This window comes from Taudactylus pleione, unplaced genomic scaffold, assembly GCF_031769625.1.
Source record: "Taudactylus pleione unplaced genomic scaffold, aTauple2 ptg000635l, whole genome shotgun sequence".
In the NCBI taxonomy this organism is placed as follows: Eukaryota; Metazoa; Chordata; class Amphibia; order Anura; family Myobatrachidae; genus Taudactylus; species Taudactylus pleione.
This window is the reverse complement of record NW_028285037.1, coordinates 1,592,552-1,611,517: the sequence shown is the minus strand read 5'-3', so window position 1 is coordinate 1,611,517 and position 18,966 is coordinate 1,592,552. Positions and strand designations below refer to the sequence as shown.

At 48.0% G+C, this 18,966-nt stretch overlaps 1 protein-coding gene across 1 annotated transcript in view; it reads right to left on the bottom strand.

The window, feature by feature from the left end:
- LOC148479132 (uncharacterized) overlaps nt 1–18,603 on the bottom strand; it is a 53,820-nt gene extending 35,217 nt beyond the window's left edge. The window contains exons 1-3 of the mRNA XM_088454921.1: nt 18,506–18,603; nt 10,932–11,414; nt 8,361–8,590 (exon numbers count right to left, since the gene is read on the bottom strand). Coding sequence (XP_088311047.1) covers nt 8,361–8,590; nt 10,932–11,305 — 604 coding nt within the window. The 5' untranslated portion in view covers nt 11,306–11,414; nt 18,506–18,603. The remainder of the gene's footprint in view (nt 1–8,360; nt 8,591–10,931; nt 11,415–18,505) is intronic.
- Between the last annotated feature and the right edge of the window lie 363 nt (nt 18,604–18,966).

Genomic DNA, 18,966 nt, shown 5'->3' with positions numbered 1-18,966 from the left:
GGGGGATGTGTGGCATGTGTGAAGCATTTTTGGGGGATGTGTGGCATGTGTGAACCATGTTGGGGGATGTGGGGCATGTGTGAAGCATTTTGGGGGGATGTGTGAAGCATGTTGGGGATGTGTGGCATGTGAGAAGCATGTTGGGGGGATGTGTGGCATGTGTGAAGCATGTTGGGGGGGATGTGTGGCATGTGTGAAGCATGTTGGGGGGATGTGTGGCATGTGTGGGAGGCATGTTGGGGGGATGTGTGGCATGTGTGAAGCATGTTGGGAGATGTGTGCAGCATGTTGGGTGATGTGTGGCATGTGTAAAGTATGTTGGGGGATGTCAGGCATGTGTGAAGCATGTTGTGGATGTGTGGCATGTGAGAAGCATGTTGGGGGCGATGTGTGGGAGGTATGTTGGGGGATGTGTGGCATGTGTGGGAGGCATGTTGGGGGATGTGTGGCATGTGCGAAGCATGTTGGGGGGATGTGTGGAGCATGTTGGGGGGATGTGTGGAGCATGTGTAGCATGTTGGGGGCATGTGTGGAGCATGTTGGGGATCTGTGGAGCATGTTCGTGGGGTGGAGCATGTTGGGGGGATATGAGGCATGTGTGGAGCATGTTGGGGGGATGTGGGGGCATTTTGGGTGGATGTGTGGAGACGTGTTGGGCATGTTGGGGGGGGATGTGTGGAGGCGTGTTGGGGGGATATGAGGCATGTGTGGGGCATGTTGGGGGGGCATGTGTGGCATGTGTGAAGCATGTTGAGGGCATGTGTGGCATGTGTGAAGCATGTTGGGGGGATGTGTGGCATGTGTGAAGCATGTTGGGGGATGTGTGGCATGTGTGAAGCATGTTGGGGGAATATGTGGCATGTGTGAAGCATGTTGGGGGCATATGTGGCATGTGTGAAGCATGTTGGGGGGATGGGTGGCATGTGTGAAGCATGTTGGGGGATGTGTGGCATGTGTGAAGCATGTTGGGGGGATGTGTGGAGCATGTTGGGAGATGTGTGAAGCATGTTGGGAGATGTGTGCAGCATGTTGGGTGATGTGTGGCATGTGTAAAGCATGTTGGGCGATGTCGGGCATGTGTGAAGCATGTTGGGGGATGTGTGAAGCATGTTGGGGATGTGTGGCATGTGAGAAGCATGTTGGGGGCGATGTGTGGCATGTGTGGGAGGCATGTTGGGGGATGTGTGGCATGTGTGGGAGGCATGTTGGGGGATGTGTGGCATGTGTGAAGCATGTTGGGGGATGTGTGGAGCATGTTGAGGGGATGTGTGGAGCATGTTGGGGGGATGTGGGGGCATGTGTAGAGCATGTTGGGGGCATGTGTGGAGCATGTTGGGGATCTGTGGAGCATGTTCGGGGGGTGGAGCATGTTGGGGGGATATGAGGCATGTGTGGAGAATGTTGGGGGGATGTGGGGGCATTTTGGGTGGATGTGTGGAGACGTGTTGGGTATGTTGGGGGGGGATGTGTGGAGGCGTGTTGCGGGGATATGAGGCATGTGAGGGGCATGTTGGGGGGGATGTGTGGAAGCGTGTTGGGTTTGTTGGGGGGGATGTGTGGAGGCGTGTTGGGGGGATGTGTGGCATGTGTGAAGCATGTTGGGTGGGCATGTGTGGCATGTGTGAAGCATGTTGGGGGGATGTGTGGCATGTGTGAAGCATGTTGGGGGATGTGTGGCATGTGTGAAGCATGTTGGGGGAATATGTGGCATGTGTGAAGCATGTTGGGGGTATATGTGGCATGTGTGAAGCATGTTGGGGGGATGGGTGGCATGTGTGTGGCATGTGTGAAGTATGTTGGGGAATGTGTGGCACGTGTGAAGCATGTTGGGGGATGTGTGGCATGTGTGAACCATGTTGGGGGGGATTTGGGGCATGTGTGAAGCATTTTGGGGGGATATGTGGCATGTGTGAAGCATGTTGGGGGGATGTGTGGCATGTGTGAAGCATGTTTGGGATGTGTGGCATGTGTGAAGCATGTTGGGGTGATGTGTGAAGCATGTTGGGGATGTGTGGCATGTGAGAAGCATGTTGGGGGGGATGGGGGGGATGTGTGAAGCATGTTGGGGGGATGTGTGGCATGTGTGAAGCATGTTGGGAGATGTGTGAAGCATGTTGCGTGATGTGTGGCATGTGTAAAGCATGTTGGGGGATGTCGGGCATGTGTGAAGCATGTTGTGGCATGTGAGAAGCATGTTGGGGGGGATGTGTGGCATGTGTGAAGCATGTTGGGGGGATTTGTGGCATGTGTGGGAGGCATGTTGGGGGGGATGTGTGGCATGTGTGAAGCATGTTGGGAGATGTGTGAAGCATGTTGGGTGATGTGTGGCATGTGTAAAGCATGTTGGGGGATGTCGGGCATGTGTGAAGCATGTTGGGGGATGTGTGAAGCATGTTGGGGATGTGATGCATGTGAGAAGCATGTTGAGGGCGATGTGTGGCATGTGTGGGAGGCATGTTGGGGGATGTGTGGCATGTGTGGGAGTCATGTTGGGGGATGTGTGGCATGTGTGAAGCATGTTGGGGGATCTGTGGAGCATGTTGAGGGGATGTGTGGAGCATGTTGGGGGTTGTGGGGGCATGTGTAGAGCATTTTGGGGGCATGTGTGGAGCATGCTGGGGATCTGTGGAGCATGTTGGGGGAATCTGTGGAGCATGTTCGGGGGGCGGAGCATGTTGGGGGGATATGAGGCATGTGTGAAGCATGTTGGGGGGATGTGTGGCATGTGTGAAGCATTTTGGGGGGATGTGTGGCATGTGTGAAGCATGGTGGGGAATGTGTGAAGCATGATGGGGGATGTGTGGCATGTGTGAAGCATGTTGGGGGGATGTGTGGAGAATGTTGGGGAATGTGTGGCACGTGTGAAGCATGTTGGGGGGATGTGTGGCATGTGTGAAGCATTTTTGGGGGATGTGTGGCATGTGTGAACCATGTTGGGGGATGTGGGGCATGTGTGAAGCATTTTGGGGGGATGGGTGGCATGTGTGAAGCATGTTGGGGGGATGTGTGGCATTAGTGAAGCATGTTGGGGGGATGTGTGGCATGTGTGAAGCATGTTTGGGATGTGTGGCATGTGTGATGCATGTTGGGGGGATGTGTGAAGCATGTTGGGGATGTGTGGCATGTGAGAAGCATGTTGGGGGGGATGTGTGGCATGTGTGAAGCATGTTGGGGGGGATGTGTGGCATGTGTGAAGCATGTTGGGGGGATGTGTGGCATGTGTGGGAGGCATGTTGGGGGGATGTGTGGCATGTGTGAAGCATGTTGGGAGATGTGTGCAGCATGTTGGGTGATGTGTGGCATGTGTAAAGCATGTTGGGGGATGTCGGGCATGTGTGAAGCATGTTGGGGGATGTGTGAAGCATGTTGGGGATGTGTGGCATGTGAGAAGCATGTTGGGGGCGATGTGTGGCATGTGTGGGAGGCATGTTGGGGAATGTGTGGCATGTGTGGGAGGCATGTTGGGGTATGTGTGGCATGTGTGAAGCATGTTGAGGGGATGTGTGGAGCATGTTGGGGGGATGTGGGGGCATGTGTAGAGCATATTGGGGGCATGTGTGGAGCATGTTGGGGATCTGTGGAGCATGTTCGGGGGGTGGAGCATGTTGGGGGGATGAGGCATGTGTGGAGCATGTTGGGGGGATGTGGGGGCATTTTGGGTGGATGTGTGGAGACGTGTTGGGGGTGGATGTGTGGAGGCGTGTTGGGGGGATATGAGGCATGTGTGGGGCATGTTGGGGGGGATGTGTGGAGGCGTGTTGGGGGATGTGTGGCATGTGTGAAGCATGTTGGGGAGGCATGTGTGAAGCATGTTGAGGATATGTGTGGCATGTGTGAAGCATGTTGGGGGGATGTGTGGCATGTGTGAAGCATGTTGGGGGATGTGTGGCATGTGTGAAGCATGTTGGGGGCATATGTGGCATGTGTGAAGCATGTTGGGGGCATATGTGGCATGTGTGAAGCATGTTGGGGGGATGGGTGGCATGTGTGAAGCATGTTGGGGGATGTGTGGCATGTGTGAAGCATTTTGGGGGGATGTGTGGCATGTGTGAAGCATGGTGGGGAATGTGTGGCATGTGTGAAGCATGTTGGGGGGATGTGTGGAGCATGTTGGGGAATGTGTGGCACGTGTGAAGCATGTTGGGGGGATGTGTGGCATGTGTGAAGCATTTTTGGGGGATGTGTGGCATGTGTGACGCATGTTGGGGGGATGTGTGGCATGTGTGAAGCATGTTGGGGGATGTGTGGCATGTGTGAAGCATGTTGGGGGGATGTGTGGAGCATGTTGGGGGGATGTGTGGCATGTGTGAAGCATGTTGGGGGGATGTGTGGCATGTGTGAAGCATGTTGGGGATGTGTGGCATGTGTGAAGCATGTTTGGGGGATGTGTGGCATGTGTGAAGCATGTTGGGGGAAGTGGGGCATGTGTGAAGCATGTTGGGGGATGTGTGAAGAATGTTGGGGATGTGTGGCATGTGTGAAGCATGTTGGGGGGATGTGTGGCATGTGTGAAGCATGTTGGGGGATCTGTGGAGCATGTTGAGGGGATGTGTGGAGCATGTTGGGGGGATGTGGGGGCATGTGTAGAGCATGTTGGGGGCATGTGTGGAGCATGTTGGGGATCTGTGGAGCATGTTGGGGGATCTGTGGAGCATGTTCGGGGGGTGGAGCATGTTGAGGGGATATGAGGCATGTGTGAAGCAAGTTGGGGGATGTGTGGCATGTTTGAAGCATGTTGGGGGGATGTGTGGCATGTGTGAAGCATTTTGGGGGGATGTGTGGCATGTGTGAAGCATGGTGGGGAATGTGTGAAGCATGTTGGGGGATGTGTGGCATGTGTGAAGCATGTTGGGGGGATGTGTGGAGCATGTTGGGGAATGTGTGGCACGTGTGAAGCATGTTGGGTGGATGTGTGGCATGTGTGAAGCAGTTTTGGGGGATGTGTGGTATGTGTGAACCATGTTGGGGGATGTGGGATATGTGTGAAGCATTTTGGGGGGATGTGTGGCATGTGTGAAGCATGTTGGGGGGATGTGTGGCATTAGTGAAGCATGTTGGGGGGATGTGTGGCATGTGTGAAGCATGTTTGGGATGTGTGGCATGTGTGAAGCATGTTGGGGGGATGTGTGAAGCATGTTGGGGATGTGTGGCATGTGAGAAGCATGTTGGGGGGGATGTGTGGTATGTGTGAAGCATGTTGGGGGGGATGTGTGGCATGTGTGAAGCATGTTGGGGGGATGTGTGGCATGTGTGGGAGGCATGTTGGGGGGATGTGTGGCATGTGTGAAGCATGTTGGGAGATGTGTGCAGCATGTTGGGTGATGTGTGGCATGTGTAAAGCATGTTGGGGGATGTCGGGCATGTGTGAAGCATGTTGGGGGATGTGTGAAGCATGTTGGGGATGTGTGGCATGTGAGAAGCATGTTGGGGGCGATGTGTGGCATGTGTGGGAGGCATGTTGGGGGATGTGTGGCATGTGTGGGAGGCATGTTGGGAGATGTGTGGCATGTGTGAAGCATGTTGGGGGGATGTGTGGAGCATGTTGAGGGGATGTGTGGAGCATGTTGGGGGGATGTGGGGGCATGTGTAGAGCATGTTGGGGATCTGTGGAGCATGTTCGGGGGGTGGAGCATGTTGGGGGGATATGAGGCATGTGTGGAGCATGTTGGGGGGATGTGGGGGCATTTTGGGTGGATGTGTGGAGACGTGTTGGGCATGTTGGGAGGGGATGTGTGGAGGCGTGTTGGGGGGATATGAGGCATGTGTGGGGCATGTTGGGGGGGATGTGTGGAAGCGTGTTGGGCTTGTTGGGGGGGATGTGTGGAGGCGTGTTGGGGGAAGTGTGGCATGTGTGAAGCATGTTGGGGGGGCATGTGTGGCATGTGTGAAGCATGTTGAGGGCATGTGTGGCATGTGTGAAGCATGTTGGGGGGATGTGTGGCATGTGTGAAGAATGTTGGGGGATGTGTGGCATGTGTGAAGCATGTTGGGGGCATATGTGGCATGTGTGAAGCATGTTGGGGGCATATGTGGCATGTGTGAAGCATGTTGGGGGGATGGGTGGCATGTGTGAAGCATGTTGGAGGATGTGTGGCATGTGTGAAGCATTTTGGGGGGATGTGTGGCATGTGTGAAGCATGCTGGGGAATGTGTGGCATGTGTGAAGCATGTTGGGGGGATGTGTGGCATGTGTGAAGCATTTTTGGGGGATGTGTGGCATGTGTGAAGCATGTTGGGGGGATGTGTGGCATGTGTGAAGCATGTTGGGGGATGTGTGGCATGTGTGAAGCATGTTGGGGGGATGTGTGGAGCATGTTGGGGAATGTGTGGCACGTGTGAAGCATGTTGGGGGGATGTGTGGCATGTGTGAAGCATTTTTGGGGGATGTGTGGCATGTGTGAACCATGTTGGGGGGATGTGTGGCATGTGTGAAGCATGTTGGGGGGATGTGTGGCATGTGTGAAGCATGTTGGGGATGTGTGGCATGTGTGAAGCATGTTTGGGGGATGTGTGGCATGTGTGAAGCATGTTGGGGGATGTGGGGCATGTGTGAAGCATGTTGGGGGATGTGTGAAGAATGTTGGGGATGTGTGGCATGTGTGAAGCATGTTGGGGGGATGTGTGGCATGTGTGAAGCATGTTGGGGGGATGTGTGGCATGTGTGAAGCATGTTGGGGGGATGTGTGGCATGTTTGAAGCAAGTTGGGGGATGTGTGGCATGTATGAAGCATGTTGGGGGATGTGTGGCATGTGTGAAGCATGTTGGGGGATGTGTGGCATGTGTGAAGCATGTTGGGTGATGTGTGGCATGTGTAAAGCATGTTGGGGGATGTCGGGCACGTGTGAAGCATGTTGGGGGATGTGTGAAGCATGTTGGGGATGTGTGAAGCATGTTGGGGGGGATGTGTGGCATGTGTGAAGCATGTTGGGGTGATGTTTGGCATGTGTGATGCATGTTGGGGGATGTGTGGCATGTGTGAAGCATGTTGGGGGGATGTGTGGAGCATGTTGGGGGATGTGTTGCATGTGTGGAGCATGTTGTGGGGATGTGTGGAGCATGTTGGGGGGATGTGGAGGCATGTGTAGAGCATGTTGGGGGCATGTGTGAAGCATGTTGGGGGGATGTGTGGAGCATGTTGGGGGGATGTGTGGAGCATGTTGGGGGGATGTGTGGAGCATGTTGGGGGGATGTGGGGGCATGTGTGGAGGATGTTGGGGGGATCTGTGGAGCATGTTGGGGGATCTGTGGAGCATGTTGGGGGGATGTGGGTCATGTGTGAAGCATGTTGGGGGGGATTTGGGGGAATGTTGGGGGGATGTGTGGAGCATGTTGGGGGGGATGTGTGGCATGTGTGGGGCATGTGTGGAGCATGTTGGGGGGATGTGGGGGCATGTGTGGAGCATGTTGGAGGCATGTATGGAGCATGTTGGGGGGGATCTGTGGAGCATGTTGGGGGATCTGTGGAGCATGTTGGGGGGATGTGGGTCATGTGTGAAGTATGTTGGGGGGATGTGGGGGTATGTTGGGGGGAATGTGTGGCTTGTATGAAGCATGTTGGGGGCATGTGTGAAGCATGATGGGGGAAGGGGCATGTGTGAAGCATGTTGATCCCCCCCAACATGCTTCAGACATGTGAAGCATGTTGGGGCGGGTGTGTGGAGCATGTTGGAGGGATGTGTGAAGCATGTTGCTGTAGGGCCGCACACGCGTGTAGTATGTCGGCTGCCCATCATATGACATTCCTGTGCATAGACATAGGGTCAGAGGTGTACGCAATGTCTAACTGAGCAGACGCAAACTAACCTGGAAATCCCAACGGCCCATGCGTTACCCTGTGTGCGCAGACATGCGCTGTTGCGTTCGAGACAGCTGTGGTGAGGTGGCCTGAAGAGAACGTGTGGACGTATTATGGGAGTGTCGCGGGCGTGTCAGTGATAATGTGATGAGGCGCGGATAACGCAGTGGTCAGAACTACTGGCGGCTGCACGCACCTCTGAATCTGGCAGAGTATGAAGCTGGTCACACACAAAGCGATGTTCACATGATCAGCCCATGAGTACGATTTGTGTACGATTTGTGTACGATTTCCCTTGAATCTCTCCCCGGCAGCTCAGCACACGATTTGGTGTCCAATCTTCATACGATCTCTCCTGCAGTCAGACTGTCACAGTGCATCGCGTCCTAGATTGGCAGATCTGACGATGCGATGTGCGACCAGCGGGGACTCACGATTTACTCAGGATTTGCCCATATTTTACACGACCTGTCGTTCCAATGTGTCGGAATCGGCGAGATCGGGTAAAATATCGCCGTGCGTGTGGCCAGCTTGAGACATAAAAGACGAATCGTGTCTGCTCACCTGTGAACATCCTGGTGACGGACTTGTTCACCCTCCGCGCAGAGCACACAAGCAGCAGCCACGGGGGCAGGCGCTCACAGTGATTGGCCAGCAGCTCCGCAATGGTGCATCTGGACTCCGCATCGGAGCTGTCTGAGCGACAACAGCAGCACATCTCATCCACCGAGTCCACGAGCAGCAGCAGGTTCTGAGAGGGCGGAGGCAGAGCCTCCAGGGGCGACACGATCACCCTGCAAAAAGCCAGCCGTCACCACTTATTACATATACATGGTTATTATAGATACACTGCAGAGTATAGCGGTCAGGTTATTATAGATACACTGCAGAGTATAGCGGTCAGGTTATTATAGATACACTGCAGAGTATAGGGGCCGGTTATTATAGATACACTGCAGAGTATAGTGGTCAGGTTATTGTAGATACACTGCAGAGTATAGTGGTCAGGTTATTATAGATACACTGCAGAGTATAGGGGCCGGTTATTATAGATACACTGCAGAGTATAGCGGTCAGGTTATTATAGGTTATTATAGATACACTGCAGAGTATAGCGGTCAGGTTATTGTAGATACACTGCAGAGTATAGTGGTCAGGTTATTATAGATACACTGCAGAGTATAGGGGCCGGTTATTATAGATACACTGCAGAGTATAGTGGTCAGGTTATTATAGATACACTGCAGAGTATAGCGGTCAGGTTATTATAGGTTATTATAGATACACTGCAGAGTATAGCGGTCAGGTTATTATAGATACAATGCAGAGTATAGCGGTCAGGTTATTATAGATACACTGCAGAAATAGGGGCCGGTTATTATAGATACACTGCAGAGTATAGTGGGCAGGTTATTATAGATACACTGCAGAGTATAGGGGCCGGTTATTATAGATACACTGCAGAGTATAGCGGTCAGGTTATTATAGATACACTGCAGAGTATAGTGGTCAGGTTATTATAGATACACTGCAGAGTATAGTGGTCAGGTTATTATAGGTTATTGTAGATACACTGCAGAGTATAGTGGTCAGGTTATTATAGATACACTGCAGAGTATAGTGGTCAGGTTATTATAGGTTATTATAGATACACTGCAGAGTATACTGGTCAGGTTATTATAGATACACTGCAGAGCATAGTGGTCAGGTTATTATAGATACACTGCAGAGTATAGCGGTCAGGTTATTATAGATACACTGCAGAGTATAGCGGTCAGGTTATTATAGATACACTGCAGAGTATACTGGTCAGGTTATTATAGATACACTGCAGAGTATAGCGGTCAGGTTATTATAGATACACTGCAGAGTATAGTGGTCAGGTTATTATAGATACACTGCAGAGCATAGTGGTCAGGTTATTATAGATACACTGCAGAGTATAGTGGTCAGGTTATTATAGATACACTGCAGAGTATACTGGTCAGGTTATTATAGATACACTGCAGAGTATAGCGGTCAGGTTATTATAGATACACTGCAGAGTATAGTGGTCAGGTTATTATAGGTTATTATAGATACACTGCAGAGTATAGTGGTCAGGTTATTATAGATACACTGCAGAGTATAGTGGTCAGGTTATTATAGATACACTGCAGAGTATAGTGGTCAGGTTATTATAGATACACTGCAGAGTATAGTGGTCAGGTTATTATAGATACACTGCAGAGTATAGTGGTCAGGTTATTATAGATACACTGCAGAGTATAGTGGTCAGGTTATTATAGATACACTGCAGAGTATAGTGGTCAGGTTATTATAGATACACTGCAGAGTATAGTGGTCAGGTTATTATAGATACACTGCAGAGTATAGTGGTCAGGTTATTATAGATACACTGCAGAGTATAGTGGTCAGGTTATTATAGATACACTGCAGAGTATAGTGGTCAGGTTATTATAGATACACTGCAGAGTATAGTGGTCAGGTTATTATAGGTTATTATAGATACACCGCAGAGTATAGTGGTCAGGTTATTATAGGTTATTATAGATACACTGCAGAGTATAGTGGTCAGGTTATTATAGATACACTGCAGAGTATAGTGGTCAGGTTATTATCGATACACTGCAGAGTATAGTGGTCAGGTTATTATAGGTTATAATAGATACACTGCAGAGTATAGTGGTCAGGTTATTATAGATACACTGCAGAGTATAGTGGTCAGGTTATTATAAATACACTGCAGAGTATAGTGGTCAGGTTATTATAGATACACTGCAGAGTATAGTGGTCAGGTTATTATAAATACACTGCAGAGTATAGTGGTAAGGATGTAATAGGTTATTATAGATACACCGTAGAGCATCTATGGTAACTATAGACACTCTGCAGAGCATCTATGGTTACTATAGACACACTGCAGAGCATCTACAGTTACTATAGACACACTGCAGAGCATCTATGGTTACTATAGACACACTGCAGAGCATCTGTGGTTACTATAGACACACTGCAGAGCATCTGTAGTTACTATAGACATTGCAGAGCATGTGTAAAATCAGGTGATAAGTGCACACAGTGTAGTACAGAGGTAAATAGCGCTATATATAGAATTAGGGGCACAGTCCTCACCTCTTGAACAAATCATTGAGGTCTCCCGTGCAGTTCTCGGTGTCCGCCTCTCCTCTGTACCCGCTGATGAGCGGGTTGTGCCGCAGCTGCCGTGCCAGGCTCTGAATGAAGTGGTGCGGGTTGAGGCTGGCATGTGTGTGGGCCTGACAGAAGTGATAGGCCAGGACCCTGGAGCCGAGCCGGGAGTTACGCCCTGCCTCAGACGTGGGCCACAGGATCTCGGTACAGAGGGCAGTTTTCCCTGCCCCGGGGGCACCGGTAATTAGAATGCCAGGTGTTGTCGCTCCCCCCAGCCTCTCCAGACAGTGACCGAGCCTCTGCAGCGCCCATTCTCGACAGTAGAAGGGCCGACCCCGCAGCTCACTAGATGTCATCTCGGAAGGTCTGGCGAGTGCTGTGCCGCTGGCTGTGGTAACATCACGTGGGCAGAGTGTATGGCAGTATGGCGCAGATTATCCAGCAGCTCAGAATCAGCGCAGATACCTGTAACATGAGAGAGACGCTCAGTGCAAAGCGGGAAACACAGGGAGACACCTGGCTCGTCCCCCCATACTCGCAGTGAGACGCTTTGTATATGAGGTCACCACCATCTGCATGGTGAGGGTGTACCGGGCTGCTTACATCTCTGCTGGCCGGATTTATATTCTCAGCTATATAATGTCTATAATCCTATTAAATCTATTCTGCTGCAAGGCGCCTACAGATAAAGGAACAGGAGTCCCAGAGAATGTGGCCAAAGGATGGGTAATGCGGTATAGCATTATAGAGAGTAGGGGGGTATAGTATATAGAGTTAGAGGATGGGAGGTAAAGCATTATAGAGAGTTGGGGGTTATAGTATATAGTTAGAGGATGGGAGGTATAGCATTATAGAGAGTTGGGGGTATAGTATATAGAGTTAGAGGATGGGAGGTAAAGCATTATAGAGAGTTGGGGGTTATAGTATATAGTTAGAGGATGGGAGGTATAGCATTATAGAGAGTTGGTGGTATGGTATATAGAGTTAGAGGATGGGAGGCATAGTATAAAGATTTAGAGGGTGGGAGGTATAGCACTATAGAGAGTAGGGGGGTGTAGTATATAGAGGTAGAGGATGGGAGGTATAGCATTATAGAGGATGGGAGGTATAGCATTATACAGAGTTGGGGGTTATACCGTAGTATATAGAGTTAGAGGATGAGAGGTATAGCACTATAGAGAGTTGGGGGTATAGTATATAGAGATAGAGGATGGGAGGTATAGAATTATAGAGAGTAGGGGGGTGTAGTATATAGAGTTAGAGGATAGGAGGTATAGCACTATAGAGAGTTGGGGGTATAGTATATAGAGTTAGAGGATGGGACGTATAGCACTATAGAGAGTAGGGGGTATAGTATATAGAGTTAGAGGATGGGAGGTATAGCATTATAGACAGTAGGGGGGTATAGTATATAGAGTAAGAGGATGGGAAGTATAGCATTATAGAGATTAGGGGGGTATAGTATATAGAGTTAGAGGATGGGAGGTATAGCATTATAGAGAGTAGGGGGGTATAGTATACAGAGTTAGAGGATGGGAGGTATAGCATTATAGAGAGTAGGGGTTATAGTATATAGAGTAAGAGGATGGGAGGTATAGCATTATAGAGAGTTGGGGGTAGAGTTTAGAGAGTTAGAGGATGGGAGGTATAGCACTATAGAGAATAGGGGGTATAGAGTATAGAGTTATGGAGGTATAGCATTATAGAGAGTTGGGGGTATAGTATATAGAGTTAGAGGATGGGAGGTATAGCATTATACAGAGTAGGGGGGTGTAGTATATAGAGTTAGAGGATGGGAGGTATAGCACTATAAAGAGTTGGGGGTATAGTATATAGAGTTAGAGGATGGGAGTTATAGCACTATAGAGAGTAGGGGAATATACTATATAGAGTTAGAGGATGGGAGGTAAAGCACTATAGAGAGTTGGGGGTATAGTATATAGATTTATAGGATGGGAAGTATAGCACTATAGAGAGTAGGGGAGTATAGTATATAGAGTTAGAGAATGGGAGGTATAGCATTATAGAGAGTTGGGGGTATAGTATATAGAGTTAGAGGGTGGGAGGTATACCACTATAGAGAGTTGGGGGTATAGTATATAGCGTTAGAGGGTGGGAGGTATAGCATTATAGAGAGTTGGGGGTATAGTATATAGAGTTAGAGGATGGGAGGTATAGCACTATAGAGAGTAGGGGGTATAGTATATAGAGTTAGAGGATGGGAGGTATAGCATTATAGAGAGTTGGGAGGTATAGTATATAGAGTTAGAGGATGGGAGGTATAGCATTATAGAGAGTTGGGAGGTATAGTATATAGAGTTAGAGGATGGGAGGTATAGCATTATAGAGAGTTGGAAGGTTTAGTATATAGAGTTAGAGGGTGGGAGGTATAGCATTATAGAGAGTTGGGAGGTATAGTATATAGCGTTAGAGGTTGGGAGGTATAGAACTATAGAGTAGGGGGTATAGAGTTATAGGATGGGAGGTATAGCATTATAGATAGTTGGGGGTATAGTATATAGAGTTAGAGGATGGGAGGTATAGCATTATAGAGAGTAGGGGAATATAGTACATAGAGTTAGAGGGTGGGAGGTATAGCACTATAGAGAGTAGGGGGGTATAGTATATAGAGTTAGAGGGTGGGAGGTATAGCACTATAGAGAGTTAGAGGGTGGGAGGTATAGCACTATAGAGAGTTAGAGGGTGGGAGGTATAGCACTATAGAGAGTTAGAGGATGGGAGGTATAGCACTATAGAGAGTAGGGGGTATAGTATTTAGAGTTAGAGGATGGGAGGTATAGCATTATAAAGAGTTGGGGGTATAGTATATAGAGTTAGAGGATGGGAGGTATAGCATTATAGAGAGTTGGGAGGTATAGCATTACAGAGAGGTGGGAGGTATAGTATATAGAGTTAGAGGGTGGGAGGTATAGCACTATAGAGAGTTGGGGGTGTAGTATATCGAGTTAGAGGATGGAAGGTATAGCATTATAGAGCGTTGGGAGGTATAGTAAATAAAGTTAGAGGGTGGGAGGTATAGCATTATAGAGAGTTGGGGGTATAGAATATAGAGTTATTGGATGGAGGTACACCACTAAAGAGAGTTAGAGAACGGGAGGTATAGAACTATAGAGAGTTGGGGGTATAGTATATAGAGTTAGAGGGTGGGAGGTATAGCATTATAGAGAGTAGGGGGGTATAATATATAGAGTTAGAGGATGGGAGGTATAGCATTATAGAGAGTAGGGGAATATAGTATATGGAGTTAGAGGGTGGGAGGTATAGCACTATAGAGAGTTGGGGGATATAGTATATAGAGTTAGAGGATGGGAGGTATAGCACTATAGAGTTAGAGGATGGGAGGTATAGTATTATAGAGGATGGGAGGTATAGTATATAGAGTTAGAGGATGGGAGGTATAGTATTATAGAGGATGGGAGGTATAGTATATAGAGTTAGAGGATGGGAGGTATAGCATTATAGAGAGTTGGGGCTTAAAGTACATAGATTTAGAGGATGGAAGGTATAGCACTATAGAGAGTAGGGGGGTATAGTATATAGTTAGAGGATGGGAGGTATAGCACTATAGAGAGTAGGGGGGTATAGTATATAGTTAGAGGATTGGAGGTATTGCACTATAGAGAGTAGGGTGGTATAGTATATAGAGTTAGAGGGTGGGAGGAATAGCACTATAGAGAGTAGAGGATATAGTATATAGAGTTAGAGGATGGGAGGTATAGCATTATAGAGAGTAGAGGGGTATAGTATAAAGAGTTAGAGGATGGGAGGTATAGCACTATAGAGAGTAGGGGGTATAGAGTCAGAGGATGGGAGGTATAGCATTATAGAGAGTTGGGGGGTTTAGTATATAGAGTTAGAGGATGGGAGGTATAGCATTATAGAGAGTTGGGGGTATAGTATAAAGAGTTAGAGGATGGGAGGTATAGCATTATAGAGAGTTGGGGGTATAGTATATAGAGTTAGAGGATGGGAGGTACAGCATTATAGAGAGTAAGGGGGTATAGTATATAGAGTTAGAGGATGGGAGGTATAGCATTATAGAGAGATGGGGGAATAGGATATAGAGTTAGAGGGTGGGAGGTATAGCACTATAGAGAGTTGGGGGGAATAGTATATAGAGTTGAGGATGGGAGGTATAGCATTATAGAGAGTTGGGAGGTATAGTATATCGAGTTAGAGGGTGGGAGGTATAGTATATAGAGTTAGAGGATGGGAGGTATAGCATTATAGAGAGTTGGGAGGTATAGTATATAGAGTTAGAGGATGGGAATTATAGCATTATAGAGAGTTGGGGCTATAGTATATAGAGTTAGAGGGTGGGAGGTATAGTATATAGAGTTAGAGGATGGGAGGTATAGCATTATAGAGAGTTGGGAGGTATAGTATATAGAGTTAGAGGATGGGAATTATAGCATTATAGAGAGTTGGGGGGTATAGTATATAGAGTTTGAGGATGGGAGGTATAGCACTATAGAGAGTAGGAGGGTATAGTATATCGAGTAAGAGGATGGGAGGTATAGCATTATAGAGAGTAGGGGGTATAGTATATTGAGTTAGAGGATGGGAGGTATAGCACTATAGAGAGTTGGGGGATATAGTATATAGAGTTAGAGGATGGGAGGTATAGCATTATAGAGAGTTGGAGGTATAGTATATAGAGTTAGAGGATGGGAGGTACAGCATTATAGAGAGTAGGGGGGTATAGTATATAGAGTTAGAGGATGGGAGGTATAGCATTATAGAGAGTTGGGGGTATAGTATATAGAGTTAGAGGATGGGAGGTATAGCATTATAGAGAGTTGGGAGGTATAGTATATAGAGTTAGAGGATGGGAGGTATAGCATTATAGAGAGTTGGGAGGTATAGCATATAGAGTTAGAGGGTGGGAGGTATAGCACTATAGAGAGTTGGGGGGTATAGTTTATCGAGTAAGAGAATGGGAGGTATAGCACTATAGAGAGTTGGGAGGTATAGTATATTGAGGATTGGAGGTATAGCATTATACAGCTAAGGGAGGGTGTATATAGCAATATACAGTTAGGGGAGGGGTATATAGTACTACACAGTTAGGGTAGGGGGTATATAGCACTATACAGTGAGGGGAGAGTGTATATATTACTATACAGTTAGGGGAGGGGGTATATAGCACTATACAGTTAGGGGAGGGGGTATATAGTACTATAGAGTTAGGGCATAGGGTATATAGCACTATACATTTAAGGGAGAGGGTATATAGCACTATACATTTAGGGGAGAGTGTATATAGTACTATAAAGTTAGGGTAGGGGGAATATAGCACTATACAGTTAGGGGAGAGGGTATATAGCACTATACAGTTAGGGGAGAGTGTATATAGCACTATACAGTTAGGGGAGAGTGTATATAGCACTATACAGTTAGGGGAGAATGTATATAGCACTATACAGTTAAGGGAGGGTGTATATAGCACTATACAGTTAGGGGAGGGGGTATATAGTACTACACTGTTAGGGTAGGGGGTATATAGCACTATACAGTGAGGGGAGAGTGTATATAGTACTACACAGTTAGGGGAGGGGCTATATAGTACTATACAGTTAGTGGAGAGGGTATATAGCACTATACAGTTAGGGGAGGGGGCATATAGCACTATACAGTTAGGGGAGGGGGCATATAGCACTATAGAGTTAGGGGAGGGGGTATATAGTACTATATAGTTAGGGGAGGGGGTATATAGTATTATACAGTTAGAGGAGGAGGTATATAGCACTATACAGTTAGGGGAGAGTGTATATAGTACTATACAGTTAGTGGAGGGGGTATATAGTACTATAGAGTTAGGGGAGAGGGTATATAGCACTATACAGTTAGGGGAAGGGGTATATAGTACTATACAGTTAGGGGAGAGTGTATATAGCACTATACAGTTAGGGAAGAGTGTATATAGCACTATACAGTTAGGGGAGAGTGTATATAGTACTATACAGTTAGGGTAGGGGGTATATAGCATTATACAGTTAGGGGAGGGGTATATAGCACTATACAGTTAGGGGAGGGTATATAGCACTGTAGAGTTAGGGGAGGGAGTATACAGCACTATACAGTTAGGGTAGGGGGTATATAGCATCATACAGTTAGAGGAGGAGGTATATAGCACTATACAGGTAGGGGAGAGTGTATATAGTACTATACAGTTAGTGGAGGGGGTATATAGTACTATAGAGTTAGGGTAGGGGGTATATAGCATTATACAGTTAGGGGAGGGGTATATAGCACTATACAGTTAGGGGAGGGGGTATATAGCACTGTAGAGTTAGGGGAGGGAGTATACAGCACTATACAGTTAGGGTAGGGGGTATATAGCATCATACAGTTAGGGGAGGGGGTATATAGCACTATACATAGGGGAGGGGGTATATAGCAACATACAGTTAGGGGAGGGGCTATATAGCACTATACAGTTAGGGGAGGGGGTACATAGCACTGTAGAGTTAGGGGAGAGAGTATACAGCACTATACAGTTAGGGTAGGGGGTATATATCATACAGTTAGGGGAGGGGCTATATAGCACTATACAGTTAGGGGAGGGGGTATATAGCACTGTAGAGTTAGGGGAGAGAGTATACCCCGTCCCCTATACAGTTAGGGGAGGGGGTATATGGCACTGTAGAATTAGGGGAGAGAGTATACAGTTAGGGGAGAGTGTATATAGTACTATACAGATAGGGTAGAGGGTATATAGTATTATACAGTTAGGGGAGGGGGTATATAGCACTGTAGAGTTAGGGGAGAGAGTATACAGTTAGGGGAGAGAGTATACAGTTAGGGGAGAGTGTATATAGTACTATACAGATAGGGTAGAGGGTATATAGTATTATACAGTTAGGGGAGGGGGTATATAGCACTGTAGAGTTAGGGGAGAGAGTATACAGTTAGGGGAGAGAGTATACAGTTAGGGGAGAGTGTATATAGTACTATACAGATAGGGTAGAGGGTATATAGTATTATACAGTTAGGGGAGGGGGTACATAGCACTATACAGTTAGGGGAGGGGGTATATAGCACTGCACAGTTAGGGGAGGGGGTATTTAGCACTGTATAGTTAGGGGAGGGGGTATATAGCACTGTAGAGTTAGGGGAGAGAGTATACAGTTAGGGGAGAGAGTATATAGTACTATACAGATAGGGTAGGCGGTATATAGCATTATACAGTTAGGGGAGGGGGTATATAGCACTATACAGTTAGGGGAGGGGTATATAGCACTGTACAGTTAGGGGAGGGGGTATATAGCACTGTAGAGTTAGGGGAGAGAGTATACAGTTAGGGGAGAGAGTATACAGCACTATACAGTTAGGGGAGGGGGTATAAAGCACTGTAGAGTTAGGGGAGATAGTATACAGTTAGGGGAGAGAGTATACAGCACTATACAGTTAGGGGAGGGGGTATATAGCACTATACAGTTAGGGGAGATAGTATACAGTTAGGGGAGAGAGTATACAGCACTACAGAGAGTGTTGGAGGTCAAAACAGACATGGGAGCTGACAGTCTCCTTACTCTGTGCAGATGTCTCCTGTACAGCAGCTCTCACACTCCTCCGTCTCTCTCTCTCTGTGTTGCTGCCACTCTCAGTTCTCCTCTGACTTCCTCCTGTGTCTGTGGCTGCGGGGAGGGTCCGGCCTCTCTCTCATTCCTCCTGTACTACCTGCCCTGGGCACTGTATAACTCATGTTACATTGTATCAGTGTATGTCACCCTCTGTCCTGCCCTGGGCACTGTATAACTCATGTTACATTGTATCACTGTGTCCTGCCCCGACAGCTGTATAATGTGTCTATCCCTGTCCCCTGTCACTGTGTCCTGCCCTGACTGCTGTATAATGTATACATCCCCATCCCCTGTCAAGTGTATCAGTGTGTGTCACCCTGTGCCCTGCCTCGAGCACTGTATAATATATATCCCTCAGGTTACAGTATATCAGTGTGTGTCACCCTGTGATCTGCCCTGAGCACTGTATA